Source organism: Vulpes lagopus, chromosome 1 (genome assembly GCF_018345385.1).
Source record: "Vulpes lagopus strain Blue_001 chromosome 1, ASM1834538v1, whole genome shotgun sequence".
NCBI lineage: Eukaryota > Metazoa > Chordata > Mammalia > Carnivora > Canidae > Vulpes > Vulpes lagopus.
Genome location: NC_054824.1, coordinates 173,789,450 through 173,808,335, shown reverse-complemented (window position 1 = coordinate 173,808,335; position 18,886 = coordinate 173,789,450). Strand labels below are relative to the sequence as shown.

Below are 18,886 nucleotides of genomic sequence, written 5' to 3'. Positions count from 1 at the left end.
GACTGCCCCTCTCCCTTCTCCAAGCCCACTTACCAGAGGCAGGAGAAAAGGAACTTGCTCACTGCTTTCTCCCAACTCCCCTGGCAGCCAATCCTGGAAAAATTTTTCTCTTAGGGGCAAATAACATTCTGTGCCTTGCATAAATTGAAGCTGCTGCCTGCTGTCATTCAGACAATGACAAAATCAAGACAAAAGTTATCACTGTCGTCTAAAAAAAAAAAAATCACCTTTACTGCTTATAGGGTGCTCAGTTTTTCATCTTAGGAAGGAAGGGAAAAAGGCAAGCCGTGGTTACCTTGTGAAGTGTGCGTTTCCGAGTAGTGCTCGCCACACTGGACGTGCATGGGAGGCAAGATGTACGGCTGCTGTCGGGGCTGAAACAGAGAACATGACAAAGGTGGGAAGGCCGTGACACGAGTGGCCGGGGTCTCTTGCAGGGAACCAGCCCACCACTCACCCACATCTACAGGGAGGCGCTGTGTGACTGCTCTGCCCGTCTGCCCTTGATCCCTCCCTCTTTGACTCACCTGTACCTCCATCCCCTCGTAAGTTTAGGCCTGGAGAAACAGGAAGGGAGGGGTGCGGAGGCTGGTTCAAGGCGAGAAAGATAAAGAGGCTACAACGAACACATCATCTATTTCCTGATACACTTGCAAAACTCCCAATGCCTTATTTAAAGGAATAACTCAGAACATGGATATTATTATGTTCTTCCTAAGAAATAATGACAACATGGAGGGGGAACTCTTTCATTCTATTCAAAACTGGCTGTACCTATGACCCTTGTTCACAGCACCACCATCGACTTCCAATAGGGATAAGGGTAGTGTGAAGCTCGGTCCACTTGCAAATTTATATAAAAATCTGAAAAGTGAGCCATAACAACAAGTGTGCTGTTCTCAAGAGCAATTACTTGTAGAAGACAATATGGAAAGGCCTTGCTGGCAATCTGGTTCAATCATCTACTCTCCTGCCCCCCTCTTCAGTGAAGAATCTTTTCCAAGAGATTCTTAAAGATGGCATTTAGCCTCAATCTGATTAACTTCCTACTGTAGGCAAGGGTAAACTTTCAGAGGGGGAAAAATGCGTACATAGGTTCAGTATTTATGAGCCATCAAAGGAAATATGATTAGTTGCTAATGTGGTCTAGGGCGAGACACTGAACCTTAGTAAGTCTCAGCTTCTTGTCAAATCACAAACAATATCCAATTTATTTATATATTCGGGCTCCAGCTGAGAGCCTGTTTGAGGAAAAAGCTTTGACACTAAAAAAGTCTTTTAAAAACTTTAACCTTGTAAACCACGAAACAGGCTGTCTTATATTTCTATTTGATTATTTCGAAATTAGCCTTATCGATATTGGTTTAAATGTTACTTTAGGAAAGAAGTTGAGATCAAGCCTAAAAACTCAAAGCCAGCAGGGGTCACACTTTCTTGTATCCCCCAGTACAAGAAGAGGTCTCTCCAGAATTTGAAGCTGGGTAAATAACTCATCTACCATGTTCTCGGCCACAAATAATGCTTACACATCAAAAGGGCATATAAAGAAGGTAATGAAGACAAGGGATCCAAAAATTAAAAAGAGTCAAGAGAGAAGAAATAAAGAACTGAAATTAATCTGAGAAAGTAGTTCTTGGTACCAAGGAAAAGGTGCTATTATCAGCTTTTATAAATATTCCCAAAATCTCCCTTTGGCTGGTTTTTGAATTACAATTTTAAAATATTTTTCCTCTTCTTGGTAATACATAACTCAACTCAATTTTTCCAGAGTGGGGACAGCTGGCTTGAGGCTTGAAAAAAACAGACAGACACATACATAGACACACACACACAGTGGGGCGGGATTCATAGGAGGTAACAGAAATACATGGTAAGGCGAAGTTGAGTCTCTGCCTTCTCTTGCCCTTATTTAAAAAAAAAAAAAACATCCAGGAAGTGCCTGTTTATGAATTGGCGTAAGTGTACAGCAAAGGACAAAACAACAAACCCTCCAAATACCATTTCAGGATATAACTTATTCCATAGATGTATATATATATGTATATACTCCATTTATATAATGCATATCATTCTATTTCTTTCCAGAACTGCTAATATAGAAACGAGTGTGATGCCAAAACACAGGCAGCAGAAGGGCAAGAGAAAACTGCAGGACCGGTTATCAGTAAGGAAGGCAGAACAAGACCCCATCACTCATTCCAGGGAACTCGTGGTGAAATGGTTTAACCCTAAAGGGTACAGGAAAGAGGGACACCCTGACTTTGGCTTCCTGCAGATTGTCTTCATCCAGATAGAATAGGAAAGCCTCTTTATCTTCTCTAGATGAGTAGGATGAGATCCAATCACAAGACAGCCTTAAAATACTTTGCCCTTGTGCTGTTGTTTCATGGACATAAGTGAAAAATTATCTCCCTAATGAAGACATGTAGACTCTAAAGAAAAAAAAATAATACTCACAAAGGAGAAGTATAAAGAGACCAGCGCTATGAACAGATCTATTAATGCCTCAAGTAAAAAGACCAAAGTGACCCTCTAGATCTCCAAGGCAAGGGCCACTTGTAAAATATTTTGCATGATACCGAGATTAATAATATGCATAGAGGTACTCAGGAATGTGATGACCTAATGGTGCAACTCAAGAATTCGAAGAGTTCATTATCTATGTATTTTCCAGAAAAAAAAATCCTCAAGACTTTCCTTTTAAAAGACGAGTTAAAGATATGCTATAGGGCACACATTGTATATGAGGAAAAATTCAATTTTATTCTATCAACTGGAAGGAAATGCTCACCTAGAAAATTTTAAAGGTCACGTGTTTATTTTGGTTTTGTGTCACACATCAGAACCTCAAATAGAAGAATTATGATTTAAAACAAGTAGATAATTTAAAGGAAACCAATTCTCCTGCATCTTTCTATGATATCATTCTTAAGTAATCCTCAAAATAAAACACAGCTTAAGACAGAACATATGTATAGAAATTAGAGTTGTGTTTCCTTATTCAGAAAAGGAACAGATTTTTTTTTTAAACTAATGTTAGATAGAAAAGTAGATTGATTCACTAGGTCAATTTTCTTGACCTTAAGATTAGAAGATGTGCAATTAATCTTCCCCACTGAATACCCTACCTGAAACTGTCAATTAAACTCATTCAATTCTGGTTCATTTAAAAAGCACTTTCATTCTTTTTTCTTTCTTTCCTTTTTTTTCTTTTAAGAGAGGGGAAAGGAGAAGGGTGAGGGGAGGGGCAAAGGGAGAAAGAGAATCTTAAATAGGTTCCACACCCAGCACAGAGCCTGATGTGGTGCTGGATCTCACAACCCTGAGATCATGACCTGAGCCAAATCAAGAGTTGGACACCTGGGCAGCCTGGGTGGCTCAGCAGTTTAGCGCCGCCTTCAGCCCAGGGGGTAATCCTGGAGACCCCGGATAGATAGAGTCCCATATCCAGCTCCCAGCATGGAGCCTGCTTCTCCCTCTGCCTATGTCTCTGCCTCTCTCTCTCTCTCTCTCTCTCTCTCTCTCTCTCTCTGTCTCTGTGTGTCTCTCATGAATAAATAAATAAAATATTTTAAAAAAAAAGAGTCGGATACTTAACTGTGCCACACAAGCTCCCCTAAAAAGCATTTTCTGATTAGTTTATTAAGCTCTATCTATGGGCAGTGATTACAAAAGAATTTGTGGAGCTTGTAACTTTAGACATGTCTGTATGTAACAACCAGGAACAGTGAGTAATAAAACCAAGATGAGCAAGTGGATGAAAACACACACATTAGGTTGCATGCTGAAGAAACATGGTCTCATTGGCCCTAAGACTTACTCTTTAAGGGATGAACCCTGAGCCACACATTGAGAAGTGATGGCCATGGATGGGCACAAGGATGTCCCACACGACGGGACATGGACAGGACGTGGATGTTCAATCACACTTGCTTGGCAGACTGATGCTCTTCTGTGTTCTCATCAGACCTTTAACTGGTCATGATGCCTAAGGATGTCTCCTTTCAAATGAGCAACAAAAGGATACTCCATCCCCAACAGTCAGACCACTTGATTACTGAAGGCTTTATACATACCAGAGAGGACCGGCTCCAGGTGGGCTGGCGTCTGATGGGGGGTGGAGAATTTGATTGTCTACATGAGAAGTTAAAAAAATGAAAATGGTCATTATATTTATCAGACGTAAAACAACCAGACGGACAAGAGAGGGGAATAAGAGGAGGGGAAAGAGACAAGATAGGTAAGTAATTTATAGCAGAACATAAACATTTATTTCTGAATGATGAGGCTATGAAAAGTTTTGATTGCCTTTTTTATTCTCTTCCTTATTTCCAAAATGTTTGGAGCATATGGTCCTTAGAAAATAAGTTTTATAGCAGGATAAGAAAAGAAAGATTACGAGAGGAAGAAAGCAAGACTGAAAAATATCACAGTTATTACACGGGTTTTTAAGAATCATACCCTTTTTATCTTTTTGTGTGTGTAATATCTTTCATAATGAAAAACGGCAAGTAGAAAAAAATACTCTTTAAAATGTTGCCAGTCAAATGAAATCCAGAGTGGATTAAGTATGTCTAAGTAAGAGCATATAAAGGTCTTTTTGAATTAAGGCAACACCGATTACAAATATTTATCTAATCGGATCCTTTCCAGACTGAGAATGAATGTGATTTTTTTTTTTTCTAACAGAGAGATAAACATGTGTGGGGACTGGGAGTGGGTTTTATCAAACTCTGGAGGACTGAAATCAAAGGTGCCTTTGAGAAATGGGTCCCGAATTCCAGAGCAACATTTTCCCTAGTCCTCAGTGAGATCACAAAAAGACAAAAACAAACAAAAGATCCAGGACATGTTGAGTTCTCCACCAAGCTAGAATTCTCCAATTCAAAGCACTCTCCTTAATCTGAGAGTTCATCTTTCCTACCTTCTTTAGTGATAGGACATCTTTTATGAAGTGATAGAAACAGTGCAGTAATGTTGGATGTTTTTTAAACAACTGGCCAAATACATTATAAGACCTAGTTACAGGTTTTATAATAATATTGTAAGACCTGCGATTTTTCTTCTCTCAAGAAATATGGGAACCATTCCCTGGAGCTATGTGGGAAGATGACAAGCAACAGCTCTGTGTGCAAAAAATAAAAATAAAAATCAGTGACAGTCTTTTAAGGTCAGGGTGAGGAGACCTCTAGAGAAGGATGCTGTGAAGATGATGCTAGATTCATAAAACTCCAGGGGGTTATCCCAGGCCTTAATGCAGCCTGCACTGAGATTCTGAATTTGTTGAGTATATGGAGTACGTGTGTGTACATCTTAGAGAGTCCAGGTTCTTATCAGATAAGAGGTTGGGAATCTCCCATACCTGGTTAAGAACAGGAGAAGAATGATTACTGCAGAAATAGAAAACACAATTTCCTTAGCTTTCCATTTAATATAGGATGTTCACTAATATTAGAAGACCTCAAAATAAAAACACGTGGAAAATTTTATGACAAATCCACTTGCTGAGAAATGGTCAAACCAGAAGACCACAGTAAAATCCATGTGTTGGAACAGTTTTGTTTTAATTTGCCCTCCAGAAGTCAACCGTAGAGTCCCTGTTCATGTCAAAGACACCCCCATGAATCAAAGGCAACAGCAGGACAGACCCGCACAGAAGTGATCTATAGGGAATCTGTTCAAAAGAACGGCATGTGTGTGTGTGTGTGTGTGTGTGTGTGTGCGTGCACGTGCGCACGCACATCTGTACAGTTATGGCTGTTTGATTTGCCACTCCCTCATCACTGCCCTTCTAAATTTACATTTGCAAACTTTGCGGGCAGACCGGATACTATCGCCTATCTTTTTAGACTCCAACAGTGACCAATCGCAATGACTGGCTTGAAAGAGCCTCCATCGTGTAGAGAAGAAAGTGTGTCAGGAGCTGAAGCTCCAGTTCTAAAGCAGCCGCAGTTTTCAGCAGGAACTGCTCTGGGACAATACTCTCACACTCTTGGATGTGTCCACTGGGGGAACGGAAAAGCAGTTCCTCGCTTGCATGTCTATCCCCGAATTCTTTGAAACACAATTAAGCACCTTGGGCGCCCCACCTGCCGAATGCACTTTGCTGAGGGACGTCTTTTGAAGGCAACCAAAATAAAGGCACTGATAGCGTGAGGCCCAGCTACTCTACATCCAAGGTCAGGTCACATTTAAGTTCCTGTATCAGACTCCCTTTATCATCTTTATTTCCAAATTAAATTTAAAAAACACACATGGACTTGTGACATCTATTAGCGTCTTCCAAGTCTTCCTGTAATTACCCCGGCCTCTCATTTACAGGCAGATGACATGACCCAGAAGCACACGCAGGGTTAGCCAACTGTGTAAGAGAAACAGGGCTGAGGATGACAGAAGCTTCTTTTCTTTCAAGTTGGCTTGCCACTCTGTTACACACTTCTGAACCGACTCCGCATCTGACACGAAGGGGCACCCTGGCAAATTGGGAACGGCTCGGCTCCTCCAAACTCATAGCAGAGGATGGAAAGGCACTAATATGGGCCAACCCGTCCAGGTAGTCAAGCACTCAGTCAATTTGTGAATTATTTTCTCTCCAGGCATATGCACTGCACCAGACAGTCTTCATCATTAAAGTTCTTTCACTCCTGCCTGGATGCAGCTTACTCCTTTAACTTCCGAGAGGAAGGAGGGGAAATAGAGCAAGTGGAAAGAGCAATCTAGGACACCCCTGAGGCACATCCCTCAAGCCACGGAGCAAGGAGTGCACGAAATATTTACTTACTCAGTGCAGATTTTGTTTTGTTTGTAAAATTTGTGTCGCGTAGCAAACAACCGAGAGATGTACTTGGCATTTTCAATATCATCCTTGGAAAAGAAGAGATGGGGAAAAAATAAACATTGGTTTGACTCTATATGCATCTACCTAGGATTCTTCTGAATGGGCCCACATCCCTCCCTCCTGTCAGGCCGAGCAGCAAACCGATGTGCTGAAATCTATGGCGAGCATGGCTAGGAAGCCCCCCCCCACGGATGCAGACAATCCATCAGTTAAAGAATAAGGCACTGGGCTTACACTGATGAGCTGGCGTGTCTTTACACAATTCCAAACCAACTGCTTTAAAAATAAAGAAATGAATGAAGACAGAGCATGGGATGACCACTGAGAGGCAGGGCGGTGAAGCAACAGCCTTGGCTCTCAAGGGGGCGCTCGACAGAAGGGTGATCACTCAGTTTACTTCGGGTTAGGTTTGGGCTATGATGGGGAAGGAAATTCAGGTCAGCCGGCAAAAGAAAGTGCTGGGCAATATCATCAGGGGGGTTACTGGATGCGCAGGCTGTAACTTAAGCACTGAGGAACGTGGCATGCCAGACATGTGATCCACCACAAACACAGCAGGTGGAGGAACCCAAATCCCAGAGTCCGAACTCAACTTGGAAACCTGGCATTTTGAACCATTACCCAGAAATGAGTAATGACAGCACCGGGCGAGTGTTGGACACTTATCAGTTCAAGAGAACATTTATTCTCTCGCCGTGTGGAGTGCAAGGGAAGGATATCGTGTATTGAGAAATCAAAAAGCCAGCTGCCTGTCGGACCCTGCCCCTGTCTTTCTATTTTGCTTACCGTGTGAAAGAGGGCAGTCTCTTCTTTGTTGATGAGCTCCACTAGAATAGTAGACTTGTTGTGAGTGATATTCCCGATATCATTCCACCTGGTCAAAAGATAGGCAACTGGGTTTGCCAACGAAGTTCCGTAGGAGGGTCATCTGCTACTGGTGAGTCTCATTTGACAATGTATGATTTAACTATAGTTTTAAAAGCCAAATATTCCTTCTTTCCAAGCAAAAAAGTAAAACACAACTTGCATGGACTTAAATACCTAAAAATGCTGTATAACCTACATCTAGATATTGCTGTTCATAAGGCACCGTTGCCTTTATGACTAGTTAGGGGGAAAAATGTTCAAGGATCTTTTGTCTTGTTTTTCACATTTCCAAACTGCAAAGCATTTCCCATGATCCCTGCTTTTAATGATGGAAAGTATTTTAAAGTCATGTGCTTCCAGGAATCTAGGCCAACGTATCCACATAGATTCTGTGTTGCGGTGTACACTACAGATGGATTATGCCACCAAGAACAAGTGCCCAGGGGATGCTTAATGTGCCCACAGTTTTGTGATCTACACACACAAATTTTCTTCTCTTTCTTCATAAAGACCACAGCTGAAATGAGACATACGAAATAACCACCAGACAAGGGAAGGTAAGCTACTGTGTCCCATTCTACTTGTCAATTTTTAACCATCTCTTACTACTGCCTACCTTCATTCTGTGCCCAGTCTATAATGCCCTGCCCACTGCCTCTTCATGCCAACATTATACTTCCCTATCCTCCACCTAGATGATTTCTTTAAGACCCAGCTCAGAAGTCACCTTCTCTCTCTTCCCCGTCCCTAACCACTCACATGGCAGGAAAGAATCTGGTATAGTCCTCTGTTGAGCACCACATGGCATTATAATTGTTTACTTCTGTGACTCGATCCCCAACTAAGGCAAAAGAGACCATAGGCCTCATGCCTAGAGATTCTGCTTTCTTCACCTCTGTACTCCACACACTTGAGCCAAGTACCTGGCATGCAGCATGCAATAAATGTTTGCTGAAAGAATTAAAAATAATAATATTGCGTTCCATCTGTATAGAGTACAGTTTCTTTACTACCTCTCTAAGATGCTATTTTTGTTCCTACTTTAGAGCTGAGACCGTTTAGGCACAAATGAGAACAGGACATAGCCATGTTCACTCTGCTCATCAGAGAAGCTGGAGTTCTACACCTGGGGCTTCCAGGCTTTCCTCCAGTCACCTTTCCATTACTCCCAACACCAACTGTGTTTACAGACATCTGCTGGAGCCATACTCTCTACTGGAGCTCAGCACAGCTGTCTGCTGACTTATAATTCCATCAGATTACATCTACACAGACTGGTAGCTACATGTTCCTCAGTGAAGGTCTCTAGAGATAAGAGATATTTGGTTTCCTCGGGCTCCATTCCTTCAAATCAACTGCCACAACTCTGGATCCTTTCCTCACTCAACAATGTGACTTCACTTAGGGGGATCCTTACCATGACATTATGGTAGCAGTCAATTCCCATCCTATAGGGCTGTCAAGGTAAATGCTGAAGAGGTGTGGAAACAGCTCCTAAGGAACTGAACCAAACCATGAGTGGCTTATCATCAGCAGAGTTTCAAATGGCTATTTCCTTCTATTTAACCTCCATAGCTGGAGATGTAAGACTTGTCTACTTCCCTAGGTTCAAGGAGAATATGAAGCATTGATTTAGCTATGGAGAACTCTGTGGGACAAAATAATGCCTGGACAGCTTTAAGTGGACATACAAATTTGTAGTTACAACTCTTAAAATGTACAGACTGTAGTTGACTAATTTATAATTTGCTATAGGTATATGGAGTTGACTATGTCCAGAAGTAAAAAAGTTTATTCTGTAGTCACAAAGATCTCTCTCTCCCCTCTCCTGCTTCAATAATGTCTCCATTCAAAGAGCAGAAGAAAAATCAATGGACAAAAATAATGGCAGGGTAGGGACCTAGAGGGTGAAAGGGCTGATTAGGAAGCTTTTGGTGGGAGACCATTTGCAAAATGGCCTGCATCGACTACTGATCCTGGGAGTACACAGCTGGACAAGATCCACTTCCAGAAGGTGGACTTTGCTTTGCCTCTAAGAGCTGTCTTGGATGATCTACCATAGGTGCACAGCTCTGCCCATGGACTGCACGTGCAGAAAAGCTGTTCTTCGAATAAATAAGTGGCCATATCACCCTTGTAAATGAAAGCAAGCATGCAGTCTTCGAGATCGTTGATGCAATGGAGACAACTATGGGCACCAACCCCAGCCAGCTCATTGACATGCAATGGGGGAAACGCTTTCCCAAATCCTGAAATTGGTTCTCTCGTGTTAAACGAAGAGGGTTTAAAATGCAAAATAATAATAATTTTTAAAAGTACCCAAATCCTTTAGTTCATAATAGCAAATTCACTGCTTTTCAAAATGCACTTTCTCAAATATAAATGATACGTTTAATATAAAAATTAGTCCACAGTCTTCTAGCACCTGTGGTCAGGCAGAGGGTGACGGAAAATGGGAAGAAGTCAGCCTGGATTTAATGACTGGTCATGAATAATGTGGACAGAGGGAAACAGCAGGACTGGCTGGACGGCCTGCTTCTAACCAGACTCACAGAGTTTAGCACCACTCTTTGGGCTCTGCAGGGGTCAAGAGCACCTTTCCTGGAGTCAAGTGGAAAGAAGGAGCTTCCTCTGACCCCCACCCCCCAACCAGACCTCCAGGGAAAGAAGATGCATCTCTCCACAACTGCTCAAATCTCACAGTGGGCCCCTCTTATCTGAGTTGAGAAAAGCTCAACTCTGATCACAGCCTGGCTCTTAACTCACTGAGATTAACTGTCAGACTCAGTGGGCTTTTCTAGAATCCTTCAAGGGAGAAAAAAGAGAAAGAGACAAAGAGGACTACCTGTATATTACCGCTTGTCTTCCAATTCTGTTTCTCACGAAAATCCCCATAAAGAAAATGCCCAGGTGCACACTGTTTCCATGATTGTCCTGCATGAGATCAACAGAAGAATGGTGTGACCAAACAGATCGCCAGCAGTCCAGCAAAGCCGAGAGCCCAGGCTGGAGCCCACCCATGCAGGCCATACCCTGTTTCTGGCCCATGGACAAATGGATCACAGGCAGCATTGGGGCAACAGGCAATGCGGCCCTGAAGGGACTCACCTCCCCTGCACATCCCAGTGGACTATATACATACATATATTTTTTCTTTTATCTCAATTTGTCACAACACATTTCCTGTCCAAGTGAGAATTTTAGGATTTTCTCAGATTTGTTGGCAGTGTTAAGAGTTTCTCTTTCATGAACCTCTATTAATATCTTTGCCACTTTGGGTTTTTTAAATCAAAATTTTACACGTATGTAGTTGGATTAGGTATGCATGTCATATGTGTGCGTTTATTATGTGGCCACTGTTTGCAGGATTGAGCATATCCTTTGGAGCCTGTTTTAAAGAGGTCAACAGCAGACCCAGCCCTGCCATTTCCTCTCCCCAGAGCCACCAACTTCCACTACTTAACACCCTTATGAGTGTTTATTTGCATCCACTGTGCTTGGTCTTTCGATTTATAACCTCATGGTCCTTGGTCCTGGGATACTTTCTTCAATTTGCTCTGTTTACCTCCTGGAACTCCCACTATTCAGATGTTGGACATCCTGGGCTGGCCTTCTAATTTTATCTCCCACCTTCCATATTCCATAACTTCATTTTTTGGTGAGATTTTCTTAATTTTATCTTGTAAGCTATTACCTTTTCCATTTCTGATATATTTTTAACTTTTTTTTTAAGATTTAATTTATTCATGAGAGAGAGAGAGAGAGAGAGGCAGAGACACAGGCAGAGGGAGAAGCAGGCTCCATGCAAGGAGCCCGATGTGGGACTCGATCTGGGATCCTGGGATCATGCCCTGGGCCAAAGGTAGACGGTCAACCACTGAGCCACTCAGGGATCCCTATTTTTAACTTCTGAGAGTTCTCCTTTTTCTTCTTTTTTGAATGGTCCCTTTTAAAAGGAACCTATTCCTTTAAGGAGGGAATATATTGTTATGTTTTTATCTCAGAGACTCATAGGATGGTATTTTAGGCAGAGGGTTCTTCACCCTGCAGTCTCTACATCTTCCAGGCTACTTTGGTCCCTTTGCCTTGGTCTCTGTCATTCCTGCGAGGGCAGCCTGTAGGGTGATCCTTGGCCATCTAGTCACGCTCCAGAGTGGGATGCTAAGCAGTGGCCGGGAGCTTCATGAGTTCAGGAGGGGTGTGAAGACAGCAGAGCTGCGGGGCAGTCTGCCAGGCACTGTGCTGGGGGAGCCCGGATGACTTATCTTCAATCTGGTCTCCTGGTCCAGTCAGGTGCTTCCAGCCTCCTGCCTGGGAGAGTATAACCTGCTGCCAGTGTGCCCGAGAGCAGAGGGAGAACAAGGCTCACCAGCCAGGGCGTAAGCTATCACCCAACCCCCTGATTTTTACTGATGACACTGCCGTTGTGGAGTGAACAGAGGGGCATGTATCATCCAGGCATAAGATGGAAAAGAAGGCTCTCTATATTCCTTAGAACACTCGATTCCATGGAAGACACAAAGACAACAGTGTCCCTTCTCAGGGACTTCTTCTCGACCCACCACCAAAGCGCACATCGAACAGGGCCCCGCTAACGGGGACACAGAGAGGGCCAGACCACTGCTGGGGACTGAGCAGAGAAGAGGGCTGGGAGTGAAAGAAGCGGGAAGGAAAAGAAATGCCTTGGTAGTCAGAAGTGAGAAGGTAAATCACACTGGAGAAAAAAATATGGGGGGTAAGAAGATAGGCTAAGTGGAGGTGGGAAGGGGAAAGAAAAATCTGTGGTAATCCTTCCCGGGGCACTGTGCCATTAGACGGATGGGTGCAGGGGTCCGGTGGGGATGGGGCCATGGGAGGAGCAGTTCACCAGGGCCTGGCAATGGGACACACACAGGACGGATGCCTGGGTGCTGCGTCTGTCAGAACGTAAGGCTCCATCTCTAATGTGGCTCCTGGTGTGTGGAGGCGGAGGGCCCGACCTGTCGGGGAGTGGCCTGGTACTCCTCCCACCTTAAAAAATTTTGAAGAACCACTCATAGAGAAGCCCACACTATGTGGAAATGTTCTTCCCTACAGCACATCCGTAACAAGCTTGTTTACTTCACTCGGTCAGGAAGGACCTGTACTAAGCCAAAGGGACTCCATCACTACAGCAGTCTCCCGTCTGCCTCTGCACGGATCTCAGAGCTGACCACAGCACCGCCCCGACTGGTACTGCTGTCCCTCCCACCATCCTCAGCTCTCTGGAAGTCATGTGGTCTGTCGGGGGTCACCTGAGTCATGAACCGGTACGTGTGACGCCCAGCTCAGTCACACTCCCTGGCAGTGAGTCAGCAGTGCTCGTCTGCCCACTCAGACCAAGGTACGGTATATGCCCCTCGCGCTCTTCGCTCCAAAGAACATACCAGAAAGGCCATCAGAAACAAGCACAGTGGATTTCAACACTATTTCCACTGCCCCTATTTCCCACAGCCCAGAACTCCTAAAAACAGCACAAATAAATGAGCCACAACAACTCAACCCCCAACTTCCTGGGGCTGAGAAGTGGGTTTTCTGGAAGTGAAGAAAAGTTTACCCTGATTTTTCAGTGACCCAAAATATCATGACTATATATGGGCTGCTGAAATGTAAGTGGGATGCAGATGGCTTCATAAGGCATTATTGCAAGGAAAATGGATTACAACCCTACGAAGGGCAGCCATGAGAGAAGCAAAAGAAAATTAAACAAATCTAAAAAAGAGCCATTTAGCCCTTTTCGCAAGCTGCGGCCACCCTGCTCGTTCTACTTGATGCACATGGGCAGTTCTCATTAAGGCAAATTGCAAACGTGCAGCAGAGGGGGAACAGAACACTTATAAAACAGCCAGCGAAGCCAGTTTAGAGTGAAATGTTTGTGCTAAAATTGCAGTATCTCCCAAATTGCTGAAATGTGCCAGTTGCTTTAGGTTTCTGATAAAACCCCGTCTTTTGTAAAGCTGGTCAGTAGAGAGAAGAAAATGAGTTTGGGTTCTGGGCTCCGCTCCACACGTGACCATGCACCATGACCCTGACCCCCCCAACCACACCCACTTCAGGAGCTGGATGTGTTGCAAAAGATGTGATGTGCTGTAGCAGTTTCCTAGGCACCATTTCCAGAACACACCAAAGGGGCTGGACGCCCACAATGCAGGCTCTACATTGAGAAATAAAGTGTGACTGCATACGGGAAATGTTTCACTGCCTCACAATTATTCCCAGATCAGCTCAAAGGAGAGAAAAGAGAAGAAGCAGGTAAAAACCACCCATCAGGGGCTTTATATTAATGCACACATGGCATTAGCTGGTCGTCCTGCCGACTGGATACCTGCACAGTGCGGGCTGGGCTGGTGTTTGGGACACACTCAGATGCCTGTCTTACCAACAAGATATTTTCCCCGACACTGTGGCCAACTCCAAAACCTCTTCGTTAAGAAAAAGTGTTTGCTTTACCTCACGTCCACTGGACTTGCCAACCGATGCCACGTAGGCATAAGGAAGCCAGGTCGTTCTGGCCTGCTGCCTGTCATCGCTAGCGATCTGACTGCCTGAGCCATTCTGAGAAAGCTGAAGAAAGGATAGGCCAGGGCTGGCTACCTTCACAGAGAAGATCTCCTGTCCAAATCCATCCAAACGTTCCACTTCATTGATGTACATGAGCTCAGCTTCTGCTGGCAGGATCCCACTGCAATCACAACAGCATCAAAGAAGGAAATGGTTATGGGCAACGAAGGCAGTACAGGGTCCTACCCTCCTGATGGCAAATTCCAGAGCTGTGGTTTTAGTTCTAGTTCTGGGAAGCGCAATCATCACCCAACTGTGAGGACATGGTGCATTACTAAGTAATTCATTAACATATTTCCCACCGGCTTTTACTCAACGGGGAATAATCAGAGGAAGGTAAAGTGTTTAATTAAGAGCCACAGCCCTATAAACATTAATTATTCCAGACATCCTGGTGAATAGCGCTGCCTGCTTTAAAAAAAATTTTTTTTCCCTCCTACCTGGGAGAAAAAATCTCCACTGTTAAGAAAAAAGGTGAAAAAAGGAAAAAGTTTATGAAGATGCCATTTGGGGAGCTAAGTAGCTGAGATGAGAGACCTTGGGATAACCACACAGGCCCTCTGAGGTCTGAAGGAAGGCTGTTTGTTTTCCATTGGTCCCATAACTCTGCGTAGCCCTCAGAGCACCCTCTCAGTGCCTCCTGGAGTCTCGATCCTCTTTCCCTCTTGATCTTGACTCCCCCCCCCCAAAAGCTGCTCTTCAGGTCTTCTCACTCAGCTCAAGCGGCCCCAGGCTCCCCAGCTCTGGCAGCAGAGCTTGAGGAAGGTCGGAGACACGAATTCCCCTGGCTAGCAGCTCCATGTCTGTGTGGGCTTGCTGGTGTTAAAAAAAAAAGAAAAGAAAAAAAAGGGAGAGAGAGGAAGAAAAAAAAGAGAACCAGAGAAAGGGGAGGGAGGGCAGGCAGCAGAGTTTTCAAATCCACCCAGTGTTGAAAGAAACACAGCGGGGGCAACTCGAGCCAGGGGCTAGGGCTGGGGGCCAGCGCCTCGCCGGCCTTACCTGTGGGCTTTGTGTTCTTGGGCTACCTTCTGTGTCAGCTCTTCCAGAACGGCCTCCTCCAGGGCCAAATCCTATCAACACAGAAGCAGTGAAGGCCATCACCATTTTGCTTATAAACCTTAAGAGCTCTCTTCTCCAGAAGTGTTCCCGAGGAGCCTCACTTCATCGCCCCCCCCCCCGTCCCCCGTATTCCTTCAAATCAAAGGCTGTCCATGGTAGGACTGAGGGTCCACTGTGACTTCCATAACATGGCTCTCCAGTGTAACTTAGGCTCTCCACTTCTAACTAACATGCCTATTTCAAGGCATAGTTTGGGTCACTGCTTAAATTCTTCAGGGCCTGGGGAATGTCTCCTTTTTTCATTTACCCTCTTATTCCCTGTCTGACTCTCAGATTCACTTTAATTGAAATTGCTTTGTCAGTACTTACGTGGTTCTTTTAAAAGATTTATTTATTTTGAGACAGAACAGGGCAGAGTGGCAGAGGGAGAGGGAGAGAGAGAATCTTAAGCAGACTCCCTGCTGAGTGCGGAGCCCGAAGTGGGGCTTGATCCCAGGACCTCGAGATCATGACCTGAACTGAAATCAAGAGTCGGACACTCAATTAACTGAGCCACCCAGGTGCCCCAGTACTCTGCTACCTGAGGCCCAATACTCTTCTACCTGAAGGCAGAGAGGCTCATTCCAATGTTACTTGACAGAGCCTTGGAAGCAGAAGGGGCCACGTTGGCTAAAACTAGGGAGTTCTATAAGGTCACAGTGTGGAGCTGACCAGCTGGTGTCTCAACTACCTGAATCCTAGGTCCCTGGGACCACTGGTGTGCTGGGTCCCACTGGATGCGAGCTAACTGCACACACTTCTTCCCAATACCCCTTCAATGACCGTGGGGGTCTATCAGGGATTGTTAAACATTTACCAGCACAGCACTGTCTGGGATAGAGAGATGGTCTGAAGGAGACTTCAAGACAGGGAGGACCAGAGCAACCAGTTTCTGAGACCCTGACAGACACGGCGATTCCAGAGTTCCCTGCATCCCTGGTGGTAGCCTGGGGAGGCTCAAGCCAAGGGCCAGCTGCCTCGGACCTTGCCAGGTAGCAGCTTCCACGGCCCCTGCCCCAGGCGGTAAATACTGAAGAGGATGCAGATGCGCACCATTTCCTTCTGAGCTCCAGAGGGGGGTGGTCAGAAGGGGCTCTGAGCTGTGTGCCCCGGTGGGGCCCTCTGCAGCTCATCGTAGACACTGGGGGTGGGGGGCCTGGGGGCTGAAATTTGGCAGAGAACATCCCAAACACTGCATTGCCTTGATTCCAAAACACCATTTAGATAAAGATGGTCTCCAATTTAACAGTTTTTCCCTGGATGAAGCACTAACCCCCAAAAAGGTGCACCTCCAAACTGCAAGAAACATCCCATCTGGAGGCACAAAAACCTGAAAAATCAGTTATCTCTGAAAGATGAAGACGGAGGGCGTGAACTACACACTGGGAATTCTCTAGCTCTGCAGATGGTCACGAGAAACCTCAGAGAAGGTGGAGGGAATTCCTGGCGGCCCTTATTTTTCACGCATCCACCGATGATGCGTTTAGCCATCCTACTGCAGTGACTGGAGTCCTCGGGAGCAGCCGCTCAGTCCTAGTCGTCGGGGAACGCGCCCCTGGGTACCGCGCGGCGCTAATCACCCGGTACTAATTTTGAAAAGCTAATGAAAGGCGTGTGGCCAATGGAATAAAATAAAAAACAGGTAAGTGAAGATCAAAAAGTGCTCCATTAAACCCCGGCTTCCGACTTTGAAAGAAGAAAAAGTCCAGAGGTGCCCCTCTGCTATTGTTCCCGATTCCAGCGCGGCCGCCTGCGTCTGGGCCTCCCGGAGGTATGCGCCCGCCGCCCAGGCCGCGAGCCGCCCCGCGTGAATGGCAACTGGCAGAGTGCAGGCCTGTACACAGCTGCACACCTGTGGAGTGCCCTGTGTACTTAACTTTGTTCTTTTCTCTGCTGCACAAATGCCATTTGACAAATTCGGTTGCTTTATAGGATCAAACGAGGCCATTCATCCCATCTTCCCTCCCCCACCAAAGGAATGCATTCTTCCCTTTGAAAGCTCTAGTGGAACCAAGCAGAAAGTTTACAACCTTCCGTGGCTCCCCACGGCCTGCTCAATTAGGTCAACACCTGGGCCTGGCATTCAGACCAGCCTTCGGCGTGACCCCGCCTTGCCTGCCAGACCGCCCCTCTCAAGGGCTGAAGGCATCTGGCAGATTCGTCTCTCCTAGCAGAACGCGTGTGTGCCGCCTGACACACTCATGCTGACCCCTCCTGCTAGTCACCCGGGGCCCATCACGGCAAGTGAAATGCCACCCTGTTCTTCAGGTCCCGTCTCAGCTGCCGTTCCAGCGGCTTCCAGACCCCCCCACCGCCACCGGCACGCAGGAGGTAAGCCTTTGCTTCTTCTGCGCTCAGTGTGGCTCGAGCAGCCCTCACCACAGTCTGCCTATGGTCCCTCTTACACAGTTATCTGGATGCTCATCTAACCCCGTACCCACGTCAGCCTCCCTCTACTAAATTATAGGTGCCTAAGGGCGGCAGCTCTTCTCCACATCCCTTCTGGGCCTACGACAGGGCTCTTAACACCACGCCAGCTTCTAAGCTCTCCAGACACAGGAAGTGATCCGCAAATGCCACTGACCTCAACTCCGTAAAGCAACGTATGAGTGTCACATGATCGGGGGGGGGGGTCTCTAATCACGCAGAGCCGGTTAAGCATCGTTTGTACCCTCTGGCTGTCCTCTGCTTACGTTACAAAATGCACGGAGTACGGCTGCCTGAAAAGCACAGTCTTGCACACCCTTGTGCTTGCGTAACAGAGGTGGGACAGTCGTGTTGATAAGAGGACAACGATGGCCAGGACCAGGACAACTGACTAAACACTCGCTGAGAATTTACCATATGGTACGTTACTTCACATGCATCCTCTCCTTTTGTCCTCATGACTGGAATGAGCTTGCTACACCCATTTTTAGATGAAAAAAAATGGGACACTTTGGTTAAATAAATAAGTAATTTCAAACATAAATGAGGCCGAATAATGGTCCGAGTTCACACTGCTGATAAGGGGCACTGCCAGGACATGAGCACAGAATACTTGGCTCCTGTAGCCTGAACCACCTGACCACAGGCCACAGTGTGTCCAGGGTATGACATGGGATGGAATGACACGGCAAAAGCCAGGGAATGTGCACGACTCCAGTACACATGCTGACATCAGCTTGTACCACAGCCTCCTCAGGGCTGTCCAACAGGACTTGCTGCAGTGATGAAAACGTTCTGTATCTGGGCTTTCCAGTACAGTAGTCACTAGCCACGTGTGGTTTCTGAACGTTTTTTAAAATTTTTATTTATTTTTTAATTATTTATTTATTTTAACGATTTTATTTATTTATTCACGAGAGACACAGAGAGAGAGAGAGAGAGGCAGAGACACAGGCAGAGCAAGAAGCAGGCTCCCCACAAGGAGCCCAAATCTAGGACTTGATTCCTAGATTCTGGGATCAGACCCTGAGCCAAAGGCAGGTCCTCAACTGCTGAGCCACCCAGGGGCCCCTGAAC

The 18,886-nt window shown here is 45.6% G+C and overlaps 1 protein-coding gene across 2 annotated transcripts in view; it reads right to left on the bottom strand.

The window, feature by feature from the left end:
• PTPN14 (protein tyrosine phosphatase non-receptor type 14) overlaps positions 1 to 18,886 on the bottom strand; it is a 176,969-nt gene that overhangs the window by 31,669 nt on the left and 126,414 nt on the right. For both annotated transcript variants that reach the window (XM_041756603.1, XM_041756597.1), the window contains exons 6-12: positions 15,284 to 15,354; positions 14,318 to 14,405; positions 10,551 to 10,639; positions 7,625 to 7,712; positions 6,782 to 6,864; positions 4,077 to 4,134; positions 296 to 374 (exon numbers count right to left, since the gene is read on the bottom strand). In XM_041756603.1, the coding sequence (XP_041612537.1) occupies positions 296 to 374; positions 4,077 to 4,134; positions 6,782 to 6,864; positions 7,625 to 7,712; positions 10,551 to 10,639; positions 14,318 to 14,405; positions 15,284 to 15,354 (556 nt within the window). The remainder of the gene's footprint in view (positions 1 to 295; positions 375 to 4,076; positions 4,135 to 6,781; positions 6,865 to 7,624; positions 7,713 to 10,550; positions 10,640 to 14,317; positions 14,406 to 15,283; positions 15,355 to 18,886) is intronic.